The sequence below is a fragment of the Silurus meridionalis genome, chromosome 29 (genome assembly GCF_014805685.1).
Source record: "Silurus meridionalis isolate SWU-2019-XX chromosome 29, ASM1480568v1, whole genome shotgun sequence".
Classification (NCBI taxonomy): domain Eukaryota; kingdom Metazoa; phylum Chordata; class Actinopteri; order Siluriformes; family Siluridae; genus Silurus; species Silurus meridionalis.
In genome coordinates this window covers 6,189,799-6,206,972 of record NC_060912.1, presented here as the reverse complement: position 1 = coordinate 6,206,972, position 17,174 = coordinate 6,189,799, and the positions used below count along the sequence as shown (strand labels likewise).

Here is a 17,174-nt window from a genome sequence, read left to right as displayed (position 1 = left end):
GCATAAAGTTTTGCTCTCCCTCTCTCTGTCTATTTATGAGTGCAGTTTGAATCCAGTGATTCTGTGACACCTGACATGTGTAACATATTGAACTCTGGGTTTAATATTAAAGGTGAACGATAGCTTTATTCATTGTAATAATAAACTAGTAATAATGATGCTTGCTTCTTCAGTGGAATTGACCTGGCTGGGCTTTGTCCTTTTAGGAAAAAATTCGAATGTAGTAATAGACTGATATGCTGATCCTGTCAGGTGTCATCACTTTGCATGCATTTGCCATCTTTCAGTTCGACTTGATCCGAAGAGCAGTGTTCTGAACACGGTTAAGGATTTTCAAATAAGCAATTATGCTTTGCTGAACATACCCCTCCTTTTCAGTCACCAATATCAACTCCCCTTCACCACACACGTACATCTTACACACATACACGCGCACACACACGCCATCCTGTTCTGTTCTCGACTTTAGAATGCACTGTTGCCATGGTGACAGTATGGCGCACACTCTCGTTATCCCTTTTTCTCTTTTTTATACACTTCTCTCTCCTTTGTGAACGTGGAGAGATATCACTGATTCTCTTGTTTCTTTCAGCCTTCGAGATGTACACGCTTGTTTAAATGGAGGTGGATTCTGAACAGCGTGTTGCGTTGTTCGCCTTTGATTGTCTCAGTCGAAACCATGAGTGAACACAATTCAGAAAAGCCATAGTCGAATTGTTTTGCACGATATCCTTCTGAGAAAACAAAAGAAACAAAACATAGAACATTTCCTCCCACCCACAGGCAAGAAAACAGGGGAGAAAAGAAAGCGCGAGCGAGAGAGGGAGGGAGAATGCGTGTGAGAGAGACAGGAAGAGAGACAGAGGGTAAGAGAGGGAGAACAGTCGATGGATGCTGCTTGGACAGATTGAGCGGTTTATTCTCCTGTGATAAGGACTAGAGTGCTGCAGGGATGGATGGCAAGGGAAGACACATTCCACCAGGTAACCACACAGATACATACAAAAGCATTCACTTTATTGCCACGGAGCTTCGGTCAGGCTGGAGGATTGGTAAATATTCGCAACTGAGTGTGTATGAGGTCTGGCTACACACGTCTCAATATATGTCTTTCATTTGTGGTCTATCTCCAAATGATCTTCTTCTTCAGGTTGTGTACATGTAGATTAATTTCCTTCAAGATGCTGCCATACGAGCCTGGAATTTGTATTATAAGCAAGCTTTCGAAAAAAGGTTGACCTCTACCTAGTCATTTCAGATGAAATGTAAAATGTTATTCAAGACAAGATATGTGCAAGTCAATCCCGTGTACTACAGATTAGAACTAATATTCTTGGTAGCATTAATGTTATTTGAAATCACACTTCTTCTTCTTCACACAGACACACTCTATAAATATTATATAAGTCGGTTAGGCCATTAATTTTCAACATTATACAATTCTGATATTTTATTACAAATATTAGTAATAATCTTTGCTTTTTTATATTGGCATTGTAACAGATTGAAAGTTTACTTACAATATAAAGGCAATGCCAATGTTACCTGAATACCACCATCATACACATAAATCATTTATTTAAGACTGAAATTAAACTTTTACATTTTTAATGTGTCTTTTATAAAATGAGATTTTTCAGGCAATTTTTGGTTTATTTCTTTCTTTTCAAACTGATGGTTTAGAAAACGAGTGCACAGGTGAAATCATTCCAGCACTCTGATTAGTTAAGGTTGTTTGATTATCCAACATTTTGACGTCACTGCAATCAGGTTATGAAGCAGTCTCAAACCGAATGCATTGAATGATTAATAGAGAATCGTTTCAAAATGTAAGAATTCAAGTTTTAGTGTCAGCAAAAGATAGCAAGGTTATAATAATAATGATAATAATAATAATGAACATCTACACTTACTCTACATTTACATTTTGAGCTACAAATGTACAGCAAGCGAGTTATCTACTGCTCTATTGCATGTTTTTATCCAAAAAAAAGAAAGAAAGAGAAAGAAAGAAAGAAAGAAAGAAAGAAAGAAAGAAAGAAAGAAAGAAAGAAAGAAAGAAAGAAAAGAAAATGGCAGCATGATTGATTGCTAAAGCTTTGCAAAGTAGATTCACTGGGGTGCCTCATGTGTACATGACAGATGTTGCTACTGCTTTGGTCAATTTTTTCGTTGCTGTTAAAATGCTGCTAAGGTATAATAATTATATTTAATGAACATTTATATCTATATGTCGTTAATGTATATGATTGAATTAGAAAAAAAAACATACAAAAACAATAAGCTTTTACTAACTGTAGATATTTGTATATTTACCTGTGCACTGTTTACACTATCAAAAGTATACATAATACTTACATTTTTACACCCTTAGAAGTCAAGTCAAGTTTATTTCTATAGCGCTTTTCACAACAGACATTGTCTCAAAGCAGCTTTACAGAAATCAACAGTCAAGGTGAATGGTGTGCATTTATCCCTGATGAGCAGCCGTGGCGACTGTGGCAAGGAAAAACTCCCTTAGATGTTATGAGGAAGAAACCTTGAGAGGAACCAGACAAAAGAGGAACCCATCCTCATTTGGGTGACATCAAGAGTTTGATCATAAATCTTTTAACAATACAGAACACTGGAGAGTGAGAACTAACATGAGTACTGGAGTATAAGATTATAAGTAAATGTTCTTTCAACAGTCTTTGGTATAAAAGTAGGAGCTACTGAGCTCAACATTTGTGATCATCACAGATCCAGCACCAGCTTCTCCATGCCAGAGCCTTTAAACACTTCAGGAAGTCTAATGTCAAAACTCCACACATGCAGTGGGATCCAATTGGCACTGGTACGTCTCTAGATGGTTCAGGATGTTTGCGAGTTTGGCATCTACTTCCTTAGAGTTTGCAATAATTCATAAATAACATTTCTTGAAAGCAATTTGGCAGGATCTTTGAGTTTTGATGTGTAAAATGACCAAACACTACCAGGATGTTCTTCATTTGTCAAATATACACATACATATTTATTCTTTATAATTTGGCCAGTGTCCTTGTCAATCTAAGAATATCAATATCAATATCAATATGACCCACCTAAAACAATACTGGATTTCTAGCTAAATAAACGAAACCAATATTACAGTTAATCATAGATGATATGCAAGATATCTATAAAAATCACAGAAAATGGTTTATCACAATTGTAACACTTAGGAACGTTGTAGTAATGTTTAGCATCACTCTGTAAACTGTATATGTATATCAAAATCACGTGGGCATTTATCAGCTCATTAGTACTCCAGATGACTCATAGTTGCATTTGCATAGAAGAGGCACTATCAAGAGCTGCCACAGGAGTTTTTGGCCAGACAAGCTTTTCATTGCATGTTTTTGAGGTTATTATACAATTTTTTAACACTCAAATGTGTGAGAGAGGATGTATTCATTTTGGAAGTCGGATAGAAATTTGGCCAACATACAGATAAATTAAGCTTTGTACAAACAACAAGGAATCATTTTTTAAATAAAGATTTTTGGTTTACTATTTTTTAGTATAGTAAGAATATCATATTATTATTATATACAGTATTACATTTTATTATGTATGAGTTCACTGTTTGTTTTTACGCTGTAGATGGTAACTATCGGGTCTCTAACACTGAATACAATTGACTAAATTACTAATTCTAATTGAATAGTGCTTTTGACAATTGTCCCACAGCAGTGAATAGATCATGAACATAAATTGTACATGTATAAATCCATCCGCTCGCTGGTGGAGTGGTGACAGTGGCCAGAAAAAACTCTTTGAGATGGAACCCTGAGAGGAACCAGACCCATCCTCATCTGGGTGGCACCAAATGTTTATTCATTCTAGTTCCATCACCGTTGAAGCTGCCACTGATGGACACAAATGCAAAACTGTTCATGGCAACGGTGGTTCTAATCAGTTGTAGCAGACTGTTTCCATAAATTACAGTCCATCATCATGGTTCTTGAGTTTAACTTTTCACAGTAACGTCATGGATTTTTAAAGTGTTTATGTGTAACCATCTTCAGCTGCAGTGAGTGGTCTCTAATAGAAAAGAAGTCCATCAAGAAGTTGGGTGTCAGAGAGAATTATGCAGGAAAGAAGAAAGGGAGAGGATCAGTGGTACCTCAGGAGCATTTTTAACTTGATATGGGCAACAGGGATGGCGAGAAACATGCATTATAATTTATCCTTATTGTTACATTATAGACTGTGCAGTATAATTGGGGGTAAGTTGGGACTCCAGCAGGACTGAAAAGAACAGCCAAAAGGTAACACAGACGAGAAATCTCTGGGAAATAAGACAACCCACTACACCGCCATCAATAAACTTGAATGAATTCTTCAGAGTGGGAGGACGACATCATCTAATCTTCCCAGTTTACCAAAACACCCTACAACCATATTCCTCCCAGATCTGCTCCTTTACCAAAGAGAAACCTATTCAAAAAAGACTTGACTAAACAAATACTGTATATTTTAAACCTTAAGCACTGTGACTATGTCTGTGTCCTGAACACTAATTGGAAAACTGTTCTATACCACTGGGGCATGTAAGAGAAAGCTCTGCCCCCTGCCCCCTCTTACATCAGCTTTTTCACAGATCTTCACTAGTATTACCTAGTACACTTTACACCCAGACTACTATGATTTATTTATTTTTATCATCATCATTATTATTAGTTAGCAGTTATTAGTATAAAACTTTCTTTCAGCTTCTCCCATTAGGGGTCGCCACAGGGGACCATCCGCATGTTTGATTTGGCACATGTTTTTATGCTGGATGCCCTTCCTAACGCAACCCTCCCCATTTATCCGCGCTTGGGACCGGCACTAAGGCTTGTGCAACCCTAATGGCTGGGGTTGGTTCCCTGACCAGGGATCGAACCCGGGCAGTTATTAGTATATCACGCAAAATTTCTTTATTTCTGATAATCCCATTTGCACAGTCTAACTGCACATATATTTCATTGTACATAGTCATTTTTAATAAAATCGAGGGCAATTATATTTTGTTTATTCTTACATTTTCTTTTTATCCTCACATTTTCTTATTGCTGCACGTTTCTGAGAGCTAGCAAACAAACTCTGCTGTTTTACTACAACAACAAGCCCTCTTCCACATATGTGAGCTCACGGAGATTGTTTAGCATTGCTCTAACAGACAAAGGACCAAGAAATGTCACCCCTTCCCACTTAATGAGCAAGACCAATTATCCTGTCTAGGACACTTTCATGTTGTACCACTTAGGATCCCGGAATCTATGTAAAAAAAAACATTCAATTCTTTGAAATCCAACATCTTGTACACTTCAAGCTGTGTTACCTTTCACCACTCTTATTCCTGAATCCTGTGTTAAATACTTACATGTTTATTTATAGTGCCACAGATGCTTCCTTTCCACGATATATCCAGGACCTATAAGAAGCAATTAAGTTATGATTTTAATTACTCCCTTTGTATCTATAATACAGTGTTTCTTAATGAAACCAAAATATATTTTTTGAATTCCATCTGTTAAAAAAACAAAAAAAAACGAAGTATAAAATTCAAGCCAAAATGATCCAGTCAGGCTTTCTATAAACGAGTATATGGCAAAAATGAAGTATGATTACCTGAAAAGCTTAAACAGTCTTGATTTATAGATTCTGTACACTTACATGTAGTTACATCTATTTCTCAGGATCTAATACTTGCTGAATATGCATAAATATGTAAATGTATAAATATGCACCTATTTTCATATTTACAGATCATTTTGTTATTTCCTTTATATGGATATGATATGATATGATATGATATGATATGATATGATATGATATGATATGATATATGATATGATATACAAACACAAAAAATACTATAATATATATTTTTTTTATATTATATATTTGTCTAACCAAATTTTTGTTCTTCTCTACTTGTGGCAGCAATGGTATGGTGTGAAAGGGGCATACAGGTGCTTCTCACCACTGTGGGGGCCTTTGCTGCATTTGCCCTGATGACAGTGGCCATCGGCACCGACTACTGGCTGTACGCACGTGCCTTTATCTGCAACAGTACTGCCAACTCTTCTCAGGATGACCCCCACAACAAGGACAAGAAAGACCCCGGAGCCCTCACTCACTCCGGCCTCTGGAGAATCTGCTGCCTCGAAGGTACAGTATATGCATCTTTGTACTGCATCGGAGCCTGTGTAGGAGCCAAAAAGCAAGCAAGCAACAAAGAGTATGCTCATGTATATACCTCTGTATTGGTCTATAAGGCAGAGCATAGCAAAATGAAATCATCTCTGATTTTCGAAATGTTCTATACCAGATTTCAGGACAAGCACAAGCTTATCTGTGGCATGCACTGAATTCGATGCGAATGATGTTTGCTGTGTTTGTGCCACAACCGGAGAAAGATGTCCATATTAGAACGCTGTAAAAAATGTTTAGTATATCAATACTAATCCTCTGGTCAAATCCTGAAATGCTGGTATTTTCTGTTATTTCTCAAGAGTTAGTGCAAATGGCTGTGATTATATGATGAATTATTAAAGGTCAGTAGTGTCATTCAGTGCATGCTTTGTTTTCTGCATAATTGCATGAAAAAAAAACAGTAATGTAAGCTAAGGAATACCAGTCACCCTGCTAAAATGTATTGAATCCCCTGCTATCGTGCAGCTGTCTAGGTTCAAAAGCAAGAAATAGAGAATCGAAAAAACTGTTGAGACTTCCAGGACAATATTAGATGCAATTATCAAAGCTGTATAGGACAGTGGTCCTTATAATATGTGGGTTTTCTTTTAAATAATGTAAAAATGATTCAAATTTTACAGCAGAAATGCTATTTATCAATTTGGTTCTCTCTCAGGGTTAAAAAGAGGTGTGTGCTCCCAGATCAACCATTTCCCAGAGGATGCGGATTATGACCAGGATGCTGCAGAGTACCTCTTACGTGAGTCGCATGTGTTTGTGGCTCCTCCGTGTATAAGCCGATGGTTTGTGTTGTCAGATTTGAGCCGTACAATAAAGAGAGGTGTCGCTGATGTGTTTCACATCTTACTTCCCCTCTATTCTCTTTTTTTTCTAATTATGTTCTTCTCCTTTTTTTCCTTATGACACCAGGTGTAGTCAGGGCCTCCAGTATATTTCCCATTCTCAGTGCTATACTGTTGCTGCTAGGTGGGGTATGTGTGGCATCCAGTCGGTTCTACAAGACCAAGAGACACATTATTCTGGGAGCAGGCATTTTGTTTGTGGTTGCAGGTAGGCACAAACAATTGCTTTTGAAACTACATGCTTGGTTTTCGGTATAATGTCAGTGAAATGCAGCAATCTTAACTGCTACCAGTTTCTATATTAAATGTTGAAATGTCTATATAATCCTTATCTCTAGGTGAAATACAATATTTTTTGGATTCAAATGATCAAATACCTCATTGTGTAAATCTCCTTTTACATGTAAGACATTGCCTATAGAACTCTATTAAAGCAAAGCATCTATAGATGTTTATGACAGATTACAATACGCCATGTTGTAATGTGATAAAACATTAATGTTCATTGGACACCTTTTTTTTTAATTCATCACTTTTGTCTGGTGGTGGGTTTGTTTTTGCCCACAGAAAAAAACTGTCAATATTTATTGGGCAGTACGCTCACTGCTTTTCTAACTTGGATGCTCAACTTCCTCAAATGATGATTGTTTGACTTCTGAAAGGTGATTGTACCGGTCATGGACATGACTGACATCTCAAACGTAAACATACACTATATGAAAAAAGTATTAGGTCAAGAATTTTCACAAGGATAACTTGAATTTCTTTCATGCTATAGTTGATGAAATGGTTTCGTAACAAGAGCATGAATATAGCAATCAATTGATGTAATGAATAAGATCATATTTACACTGTAGGTACAAACAAGAAGGCATAAAACATTATGATTTTCTGGAGGCCTGAGGATAAGGATAGAATAACAGTCAGAACTGACGAGGAGCTGTCTCGCAGATGGTTTAGCACTATTATAGATCAACTATTGTGATGATAGATGACATTTAAAAACTAAAAGGGTACAATGAACCGATAAACAAGGACTGTCTTTCCCTTAGTTGATATTTTGCCCTTTCTCATATAAGCAATTGGGGTGATTCTCTCATCTCGTACCTCAATTATTTGTCAGCAAATTGTTTTAATAAATAGAATATAACTAGAAAATATTGCAAAACCATTCTACCTGCGTTAGATGATCAGATTGGAAAAGATGAGTTAGCAAGAGTTTATTTATTGTCACCTTCTTCATGTAGCCATTAAACTCTTTATTTTGACACATTGCCTATCAACAGTCTAAAGTGGTAAGACACAGGATCTGGCTCATGGATAATGGATCTAGCAGAAAGCTGAGCACACGGGATTCCCAGTGGTTTATATGAGCCAGCATCATAATCTCTGGTATTAGATTTTTTTGGCTTTAGAAATGAAGGCAACCAGACAGAACTAATCCTTTGGCTGTTGAGATTACATAGGCCAGTCAGACACAAAAAGGCCAGCAATGGATCAGTATGTCAGAGTAGGAGCTCTGATGAATTCATCAAGTAAGTGAAAATGTCCTCGGATCAATTTGGTAGGAAATGTTTTAGGAGTTGCTCTTAAGCGGCAGTGTAAAGTATGTGAGTAAATGTACTTCATTACTGTATCAAATGATTATTAGGTATTTTAAGTATTTTAATGAGTGTCAAAGATATAAGCAACTTTTCCTCTAGATTTTTTTACACTAGATTTATGATTCAGTTTATGTACTTTTTTACTTACTGACTGTTACTGAAAACATTTTACAAATGACCTCTGTTGAAGATGTAAGGCTCAACATTCCTCTACCCGCATCTGCTGTGAGTGACTTTCTAGCACTGCTGGCTTCATTTTCAGTTAAAAAAGAAGCTAAAATTAATTACAACAACTTTGAGAACCAGCTTTTGTTAAAGTTGAATAAAAAATATTGCCTCTTTTTGGGACTGAGAGGTGAATCACATCACATTCTGGCATGTTGAAGAGGCTGTTGTGTTGATGGGTAATGCAATGTTGAGGTGTACAATTTGATTTGCGTTTTAGGAAATAAAACCTCAACTGTTATTGGCTTTTCACTTACATGAGTCTTGGTGTTGAGGGCTAGTGCAACTTTGAACCTACATTCAATATGAACTAATACTCAATTACTCTTTAAATCAGATACTCCAAGACTTTTACTCAAGTCAAATTGGAATTGGTGACGTTTAACTTGTAATGGAGTAAGTTTTGCATTAAGGTATCTACACTTCAGATACACCTCTGCTTTAAAGAGAGTCATTTGGTGCTGAATTCTGGTCTTTGATGTACTTTGATGAGACATGATATATAATGAATGTATAGTGTAGTGTTTCTTTCATGGCTGGAGTGCCCATTTTGCCAGCATGTTCATGTCCATATGTTAAGTCTGGGATGGCAGAGAAAAACATGGCTAAGGACCATTGTACCATTGCTAGATAAAATCTATGCCTGTGAGCCTTAACATACACCTCCAGCTTCGGTAATGCTATGTTTATGTAATGATGCGTTTTTCTGTATCTGCCAAATAATTTTTGTACACTAAGATGCGCCCATAGAAAAGACCTTGTTACTTAAATATAACAGTGTTATCTGTTTTTAATTTGCCCCATATCCTCAGGGGATCATGAGCTTTAATCCTGATTGCCAGAGTCTTCCATGGCCAAGAGCCAAGGGAGCAAAATATTGGTGATGCTTTCCGGTTGGGAACATTGGCATACTCGCGTTGCTGTCAATCACAGTGACACCAGCTATTCGTGGGTGTCTCTGAGCTCATGCATGCAGATGAAGGCAGATAGCACTTACCTAGAAATGTGTTATGCGGCCCTGTGACGCAGCATAGTTCAAGACGATGCGGTTGGCTGTCTTCACATAATTTGGAGAATGCGTGTGCCTTCATCCTCCATGATGGATAGCTGTTGTGTGATAAGGGAGTGCTGGATTGCACCTGGGAATTGGCAAACAGGGAAAGAAAAAATGGAAAAAAATAACACGGATTAAAAAAAAGAGAAAGTAAAATCACTGTGGAATCTGGGGATCAGACACACTCCACCTGGGATCACTTCAAGCTAATTATTTGGTTGTTTGTGAGCCATGTCAAAATCTCTTGTGTAGTTTGTCCACAAAAACCACACATCTGAATTGATAAAAGTGTGAGGAGCACAGCATTAAAATTGATGTCTACTAGGTGTTTGATTTTATTCAGTTCAAATCTTGTGCGTTAACAAAGATACCGTGCTGTGGTCACAGGTGTGACGCCACCAAGGAAATCTGCAAAACAAGATGTGGACGACAGAGTAGTATGGAGACGGATAATCCGCTGTTGCGACCCCTAATGGGAGAAGCCGAAAGCAGAAGAAAAATCCTTTAATCACCTTTATAGCGTATAAGGGAGTCATGTGACAAAAGGACGAACGACTCGGACCGAAGTACTTACAGTTGTGTTCAAAATTATTCAACCCCCAATGCTGTAAATGGTTTTAGGGAATTTAGTGTACATTTGTAATTGTATTCAGAATGAAATCCTACAAGGACTTCTTAAAGAACCATATGCAACTAAAATGACATCAATTAGTTTTGTAATACAGTAGTAAATGTTTCTTTTGTGAATTCTTCATTGACATAATTATTCAACCCCTTAAAGACTACCACTCTGAAGAACAGAGGTTCAATGAAGTGTTTTCAATCAGGTATTGAAAACACCTGTGGATATCAGGGAGCAGCAATAAAGCCTAATAAGAACCAATTAGGCAGCTTTAAAATGATTGTGATACTCAGCTCCTTCTAGACATTTACTGGTGTGGTTACAAACATGGTGAGGTCAAGAGAATGGTCCAGGAAGACAAGAGAACAGGTGATTACTCTTCACAGGAAGGGCAATGGCTATAAGAAGATTGCAAAGATGTTAAACATACCAAGAGACACCATAGGAAGCATCATTCGCAAATTCAAGGCAAAGGGCACTGTTGAAACGCTACCTGGTCGTGGCAGAAAGAAGATGCTGACTTCGACTGCTGTGCGCTACCTGAAGCGTAGAGTGGAGAAAAGTCCCGTGTGACTGCTGAGGAACTGAGAAAAGATTTGTCAGATGTGGGTACTGAAGTTTCTGCTCAGACAATACGGCGCACCCTGCGTAATGAAGGCCTCCATGCCAGAACTCCCAGGCGCACCCCCTTGCTGTCCCCAAAGAATAAGAAGAGTCGACTGCAGTATGCCAAAAGTCATGTGGACAAACCACAGAAGTTTTGGGATAGTGTTCTGTGGACTGATGAAACAAAATTAGAACTGTTTGGGCCCATGGATCAACGCTATGTTTGGAGGAGGAAGAACAAGGCCTATGAAGAAAAGAACACCTTGCCTACTGTGAAGCATGGCGGGGGGTCAATCATGCTTTGGGGCTGTTTTGCTTCTGCAGGTACTGGGAAGCTTCAGCGTGTGCAAGGTACCATGAATTCTCTTCAGTACCAGGAGATATTGGATGACAATGTGATGCAGTCCGTCACAAACCTGAGGCTTGGAAGACGTTGGACCTTTCAACAGGACAATGATCCCAAGCATACCTCCAAGTCCACTAGAGCATGGTTGCAGATTAAAGGCTGGAACATTTTGAAGTGGCCATCGCAGTCACCAGACTTAAATCCGATTGAGAACCTCTGGTGGGACTTAAAGAAAGCAGTTGCAGTGCGCAAGCCTAAGAATGTGACTGAACTGGAGGCTTTTGCCCATGATGAATGGGCGAAGATACCCGTAGATCGCTGCAAGACACTTGTCAAGCTATGCTTCACGTTTAAAAGCTGTTATAACTGTAAAAGGATGTTGTACTAAGTACTAAGATTGAATGTCACTTGGGGGTTGAATAATTATGTCAATGAAGAATTCACAAAAGAAACATTTACTACTGTATTACAAAACTAATTGATGTAATTTTAGTTGCATATGGTTCTTTAAGAAGTCCTTGTAGGATTTCATTCTGAATACAATTACAAATGTACACTAAATTCCCTAAAACCATTTACAGCATTGGGGGTTGAATAATTTTGAACACAACTGTATGAGTTGAACTTCTCAGTTCTGTTTCCTGTGTAATGCACTGCATAGCATAAAGGCAAGTCATGTGACAAAAGAACGAACAACTCGGACTAGAACAATCACGAGGTGAACTACTTAATTCTGTTTCTTGTACATAACCTACAGAGATTTTGCGACGCTTTGATCATAAGCATCCAATAGAATATGAACAAATCACTCTTTAAGACGACTGGTTCTTCTGATTCACATTAAAGACTCATTCAAAATGAACAAAACGTTCACCACTAGTGTAAAGGGGTGTTGGATAGGCTGCAACACATCAGTGGTATTGATATGGAGAGGTGCAAATTTTCTCTGAAATGCTAACAAATGGCACTGGAATATGGTGATGCTGATGTAGATCCACACTCTATTAACAGACCTCTGAAGCATTTGTTTACAGGATGTCTAATACTCTTTATTATTAACAGTCTTTTTATTTTTTTTAAAACTAGGTCTGAGTAACATCATTGGCGTGATCGTGTACATCTCAGCGGCACTGAGCGACATCTCACCGAAGAAGGACGAAGACAAGAAGTGGCACTACTCCTATGGCTGGTCGTTTTACTTTGGTGGCCTGTCATTCATTTTAGCTGAGGTGGTGGGCGTGCTGGCTGTTAACATCTACATCGAGCGAAACAAGGAACTGCGCTGCCGCTCACGTGCAGACCTCTTCCACAGTACGACCTCTGCTGTGCTGCGGCTACCCTCTTACCGCTTCCGCAGGGGCCGCCGCTCCTCGCGCTCCAGTTCGCGCTCTACAGCCGAGCCGCCACGATCATGCGACCCCTCACCTCCCGGCCTTGGTGTCAAGAACTTCAGCCCACCACTGGCCACTGGCCCTCCACCTTTCTCAGTGGCTACGTTGCCTAACCCACACACACATTCAGGAGGAGGAGGAGGAGGAGGAGGAGGAGGAGGAGGAGGAGTTGGGGACATCTCCATGTACACACTTGGCAGGGAAGGCAAACCCCCCATGTACGGAACAGTAGACCGTGCTTCTCTTTACCAGCTTCACAACTACTTCCCGACAAAGGAAGGTGGAGCAGGGACACTCATGACTGGGACATTGCCATCCCTTTCCAAATCAAACCTGGCTTCATCAGCCAATGCCTCGTCTTCCTCTGGCCCTGGGGTGCAGCAATCCTCACTCACAGCTGGGAATACAGCGACTATGGAAAGGGATAGGGGGCTTGGCACGCTTGATCGGCTGGGGAAAGGCGATAGCAGCAACACCAATACTCTCAACAGGAGAACAACCCCGGTGTAATGCGGGACTCAGAAAAGGGAAAAGGGGGGAGGGAGGTTGGTGGGGAAGAAGAGAAACTAAAAGAGAATGTGGACAGCTGGTGAAAGGCAATAGCTTCGATATCAACTTGTTGAAAAAGAGAGTGCTCTGGCGATTTTTGGGAGTTAGAAAGGTAGATTTTTTGGGAGGGTTAGGGTGGTGGGAGACAGACGTATATCGAAAGAGGTATTTCAAAAGAGGGAACGATTGTGAGAGATGGAAGAGGAAACATGATAATCTAAACTGAGACAGGCAATGAGGGTTAGGAAGAGGAAGCGTGGGAGGTAGAGAGATGAGAAAGAGAGAGAGGGCTGAGAATCAGAGAAAAGGAGGATGACTCAGAGGACATAGAGAAGAGAAAGAGAGAGAGATAAGCCAATCATCCTCCTTTTCTCTCTCCTTATCTGTTTTCAAACATGGTGACTTTAGTCATAAATAGAGTTAAATTCGCACTTTTACTGATTCATGTCAAAATACTTGATGTGTGTGATGGTGGTCTTACTTTGGTCTCTTTTGAGTCCAGTGCATTATATCATCTGGTTTATGCCTGTTACTTATTTAGCATTCCAATATAGTCACTTTTATTATTGTAGATGTTAATGTTTGGGTTATTAGAATTCCCTTTTGTTATGAAATTGTTTATTTAATAACTGATTTTATTTGGTTTCCATTTCAGTATATGAACTAAACTGTGATTTTTCTTTTCTTGCACATTCTGACAATATTTTATAATGTCATTCAGTGTTAAACAAGTACATATTTGTGAGGTTTTGTGACATTATTGGCGACATCATCAATCACTATTATTATTATTATTATTATTATTATTATTATTATTATTATTATTATTATGTCGCTCTCACAAAGACAATACTTAGACTTGTGGAATTTCCTTTATTGTAATTGTAGGTGTATTTAATAGTTAGATTCCATATAAATATGTTGGTTTAAATTACTAAAATTAGTCTCCTTAATATTTTTGCAGTGGGCTGAGAGGTTTGAGAGACTGTTTACTAGAAAACTGAGTTATAGGGAAGGACAAAAGTAAAAGTGAAAATGAAAGACTTTTGCCAGAGGAGCAATACTTATACCTATAAAACCTCACCAGAAAAGACAAAAAACTATATGGATATGTGTAAGACTTTTTTTTTTGGACAAATAAAACTAAATATATTCTACTAAATGTATGCAATTGAAATTATGTGTATATATTTATATGCATTGCAGTTTTAATTTGTTCCTAACAGGGAAGCTAAATACTAAACTTTACATTTTGTTATATAGATCACCATAACACACTTGAGACCGCAGCAGTCCATTCGCAGAGTCGAAGTATTTGGGTATTTCAATTCTTTAAAAAAAAACATTTAGAACAGCTTTAATTTTATAAAAGATTTAAAACGGTGGTGTGTGAAAGGAAAATGTTAAATAGTAATGATATTCACATAGAATTCATTTGTAAACATTACAGTCTTACAAGAAATATTAGAAGCAAGATTTTTAGGACTAATGCGAACATTTTCCATTTTACAAGACAGTGTGTCTAGACAAATACACTATACAATATAATATACAGATAAGATGCTCTGTGAATGGACCAAAAGCTTGGCTAATGAAAATGAAGTCTAGCGAATGCAAGACTCCTGATAGTTGGTGAGTATGAATCGATGAAATGTGTTTTTCTGTAGAATAACTGCAAAAAAGGTATATGACGACATATTCTCCATTTTCATTTTCCTTGCATGAAACACATAGGGATGGGTTGTACTGAAGTTTCCCAAAATATAGTGGTACTGGGATTCAAGCATATAATGTACCTTGGGCAGTATCTACTTTGCAAAATTGAAAGGCCTTCTGAAAACAGAGATGTGTTTATAGTCTCAGGAGTGTACAGGGGTTTACAGGAGTGTACAAACATATACTTCATTCTTCATAGAAACATTTGAGAGCAAATTGTACCATTCTAAGGTGTATGTTTGAAGATGTTGTCTGGGATTTGATATATAATCATGGTGGTCTAGTATATATATGGTTTATATAACGATGGTGCCAACAGAGAGGTCTTTGAGAAGAATATCATGACAGTAGGGTCGTAGTGGTAGCGAATTTATACCATGGCTACATACACAGAAACATTTTAATATCTTCTCCATAGTTGGTGCTGGGAGCAAAGTTTAGAGGTGGATTAAGAAGAAGGAATAGTTAAAGGTAAAAGCCATTAGAAGTGTGAAAATGTGGGATAAGCTCTGTACAGGGCAGACACTGAATTGAATTGATTACACATGAATTTAATTGATTGCATATGCCTTTAGTCAGCTATTGTGAACAGCTATCTATATTACAGAAGAGACAAAGAATGGCAGGGCATTCTGGGACAGTACACATTGTACACAGTAAACAGTACCTGGTTCATCTTGGCATCATAAAATGATGCTAAGCTGTTCTGATTTTGTGCCAAACATATTTGCTATGTGCTGTGAGGTGATTCAGGCAGTCTTAGTTTATGGGATTTCTTGAAAAAAAAAAACAGCATTTAGCAGCATGTTGACATGACATCTCTTGGCAGCCTCTGTGAACGTTTTTTCTTATTCAAAATTATTTCTACATTATAAACTTATTTAAAATCCTCGTTTACTTTGTGGTCTTCACTATATCATCTCAATTGGAACTATATTTACCTGATGGAGACATCTTTCATTGAACTAGTTTTTTTACAGCTGTGGTTTTAAACAGCCTTAAACTAAATGGTCAAAGTATTGTGGACACCTGACCATCACAAACGCATTCCAAATTATAATAAGCTCCACTGTTCTGGAAAGGTCTTTCACCAGAGTTTGGAATGTGGTTGTGAGGATTTCATTCAGCTGTAAGAGGAGTAGTTCATTCCAAAGGTGTTGAGGTTAAGGCTTGGTGGAGGACAAGGTCTAGTTCTTTCACTCCAATCTCAACACACTATAGCTTTATGGAGGTCGCTTTTTGCATAGGAGTTTTGTCACACCGGAACAAATTGTGGTAACAGTTAGGGGAAAGACACAATTTGGAGTGTTGCATAGTTAATCGATAAATTTTGCTATGTTGTTTTGGTGAAATGTATGTTTTCCTAGAATAGGTTTTGGCAGAAATACCAAATTTTGTTGAAAACTAAACAATTAAACAACAAAAAAAGCTTCAATATATCTTGCCATAGAATCTACTGATCTCTGGTCTACTGATACACTGCTTATAACATCATGCTTATTACAATTGTTCATGATAGTAGTAGACAATTTTGCATGTCTACACTTCAGTACAAAACTTCCCAAAGCTGTATTTTTGGCTGGATATCTTGTAAATGTTAAAGAATACATTATTGTCATACTCATTGAACCATTTGTTGAGCCCTTGTTGGTTGTGAATGAGATTATTGCCACCTTATGCCCACATTCACCAGTCACATTTTTGTTTTGATTTTACAGTGATTCTTCTTTCTAACTATATAATTGAACTGTTCACTAATTCTTTAGGTTCTCACAATCTTACCCGCTGCAAAGCCTGAGCAGTTTTCGACTATACAATAACCAGACATAACATTATTACATTATAACATTATAAGCGGTGAAGTAAATAACACATTCTTTTCATCATGCCACCTGTTAGTGGGTGGGATTTTTTCAGGCAGCAAGTGAACATTTTGCCCTCAAAATGGCTAGACGACAGAGCATCTCCAAAACTGCAGCTCTTGTGGAGTGTTT

The 17,174-nt window shown here is 37.9% G+C and overlaps 1 protein-coding gene across 1 annotated transcript; it reads left to right on the top strand.

Moving 5' to 3' along the window:
• The first annotated feature begins 574 nt into the window (after positions 1-574).
• On the top strand, positions 575-17,104 carry cacng8a (calcium channel, voltage-dependent, gamma subunit 8a). The gene is made up of 5 exons (XM_046843651.1): positions 575-983; positions 5,953-6,180; positions 6,881-6,964; positions 7,135-7,275; positions 12,611-17,104. The coding sequence occupies exons 1-5, from the start codon at positions 953-955 to the stop codon at positions 13,423-13,425; spliced, it is 1,299 nt and encodes a 432-aa protein (XP_046699607.1). The 5' UTR covers positions 575-952; the 3' UTR covers positions 13,426-17,104.
• The last annotated feature ends 70 nt before the right edge of the window (positions 17,105-17,174 follow it).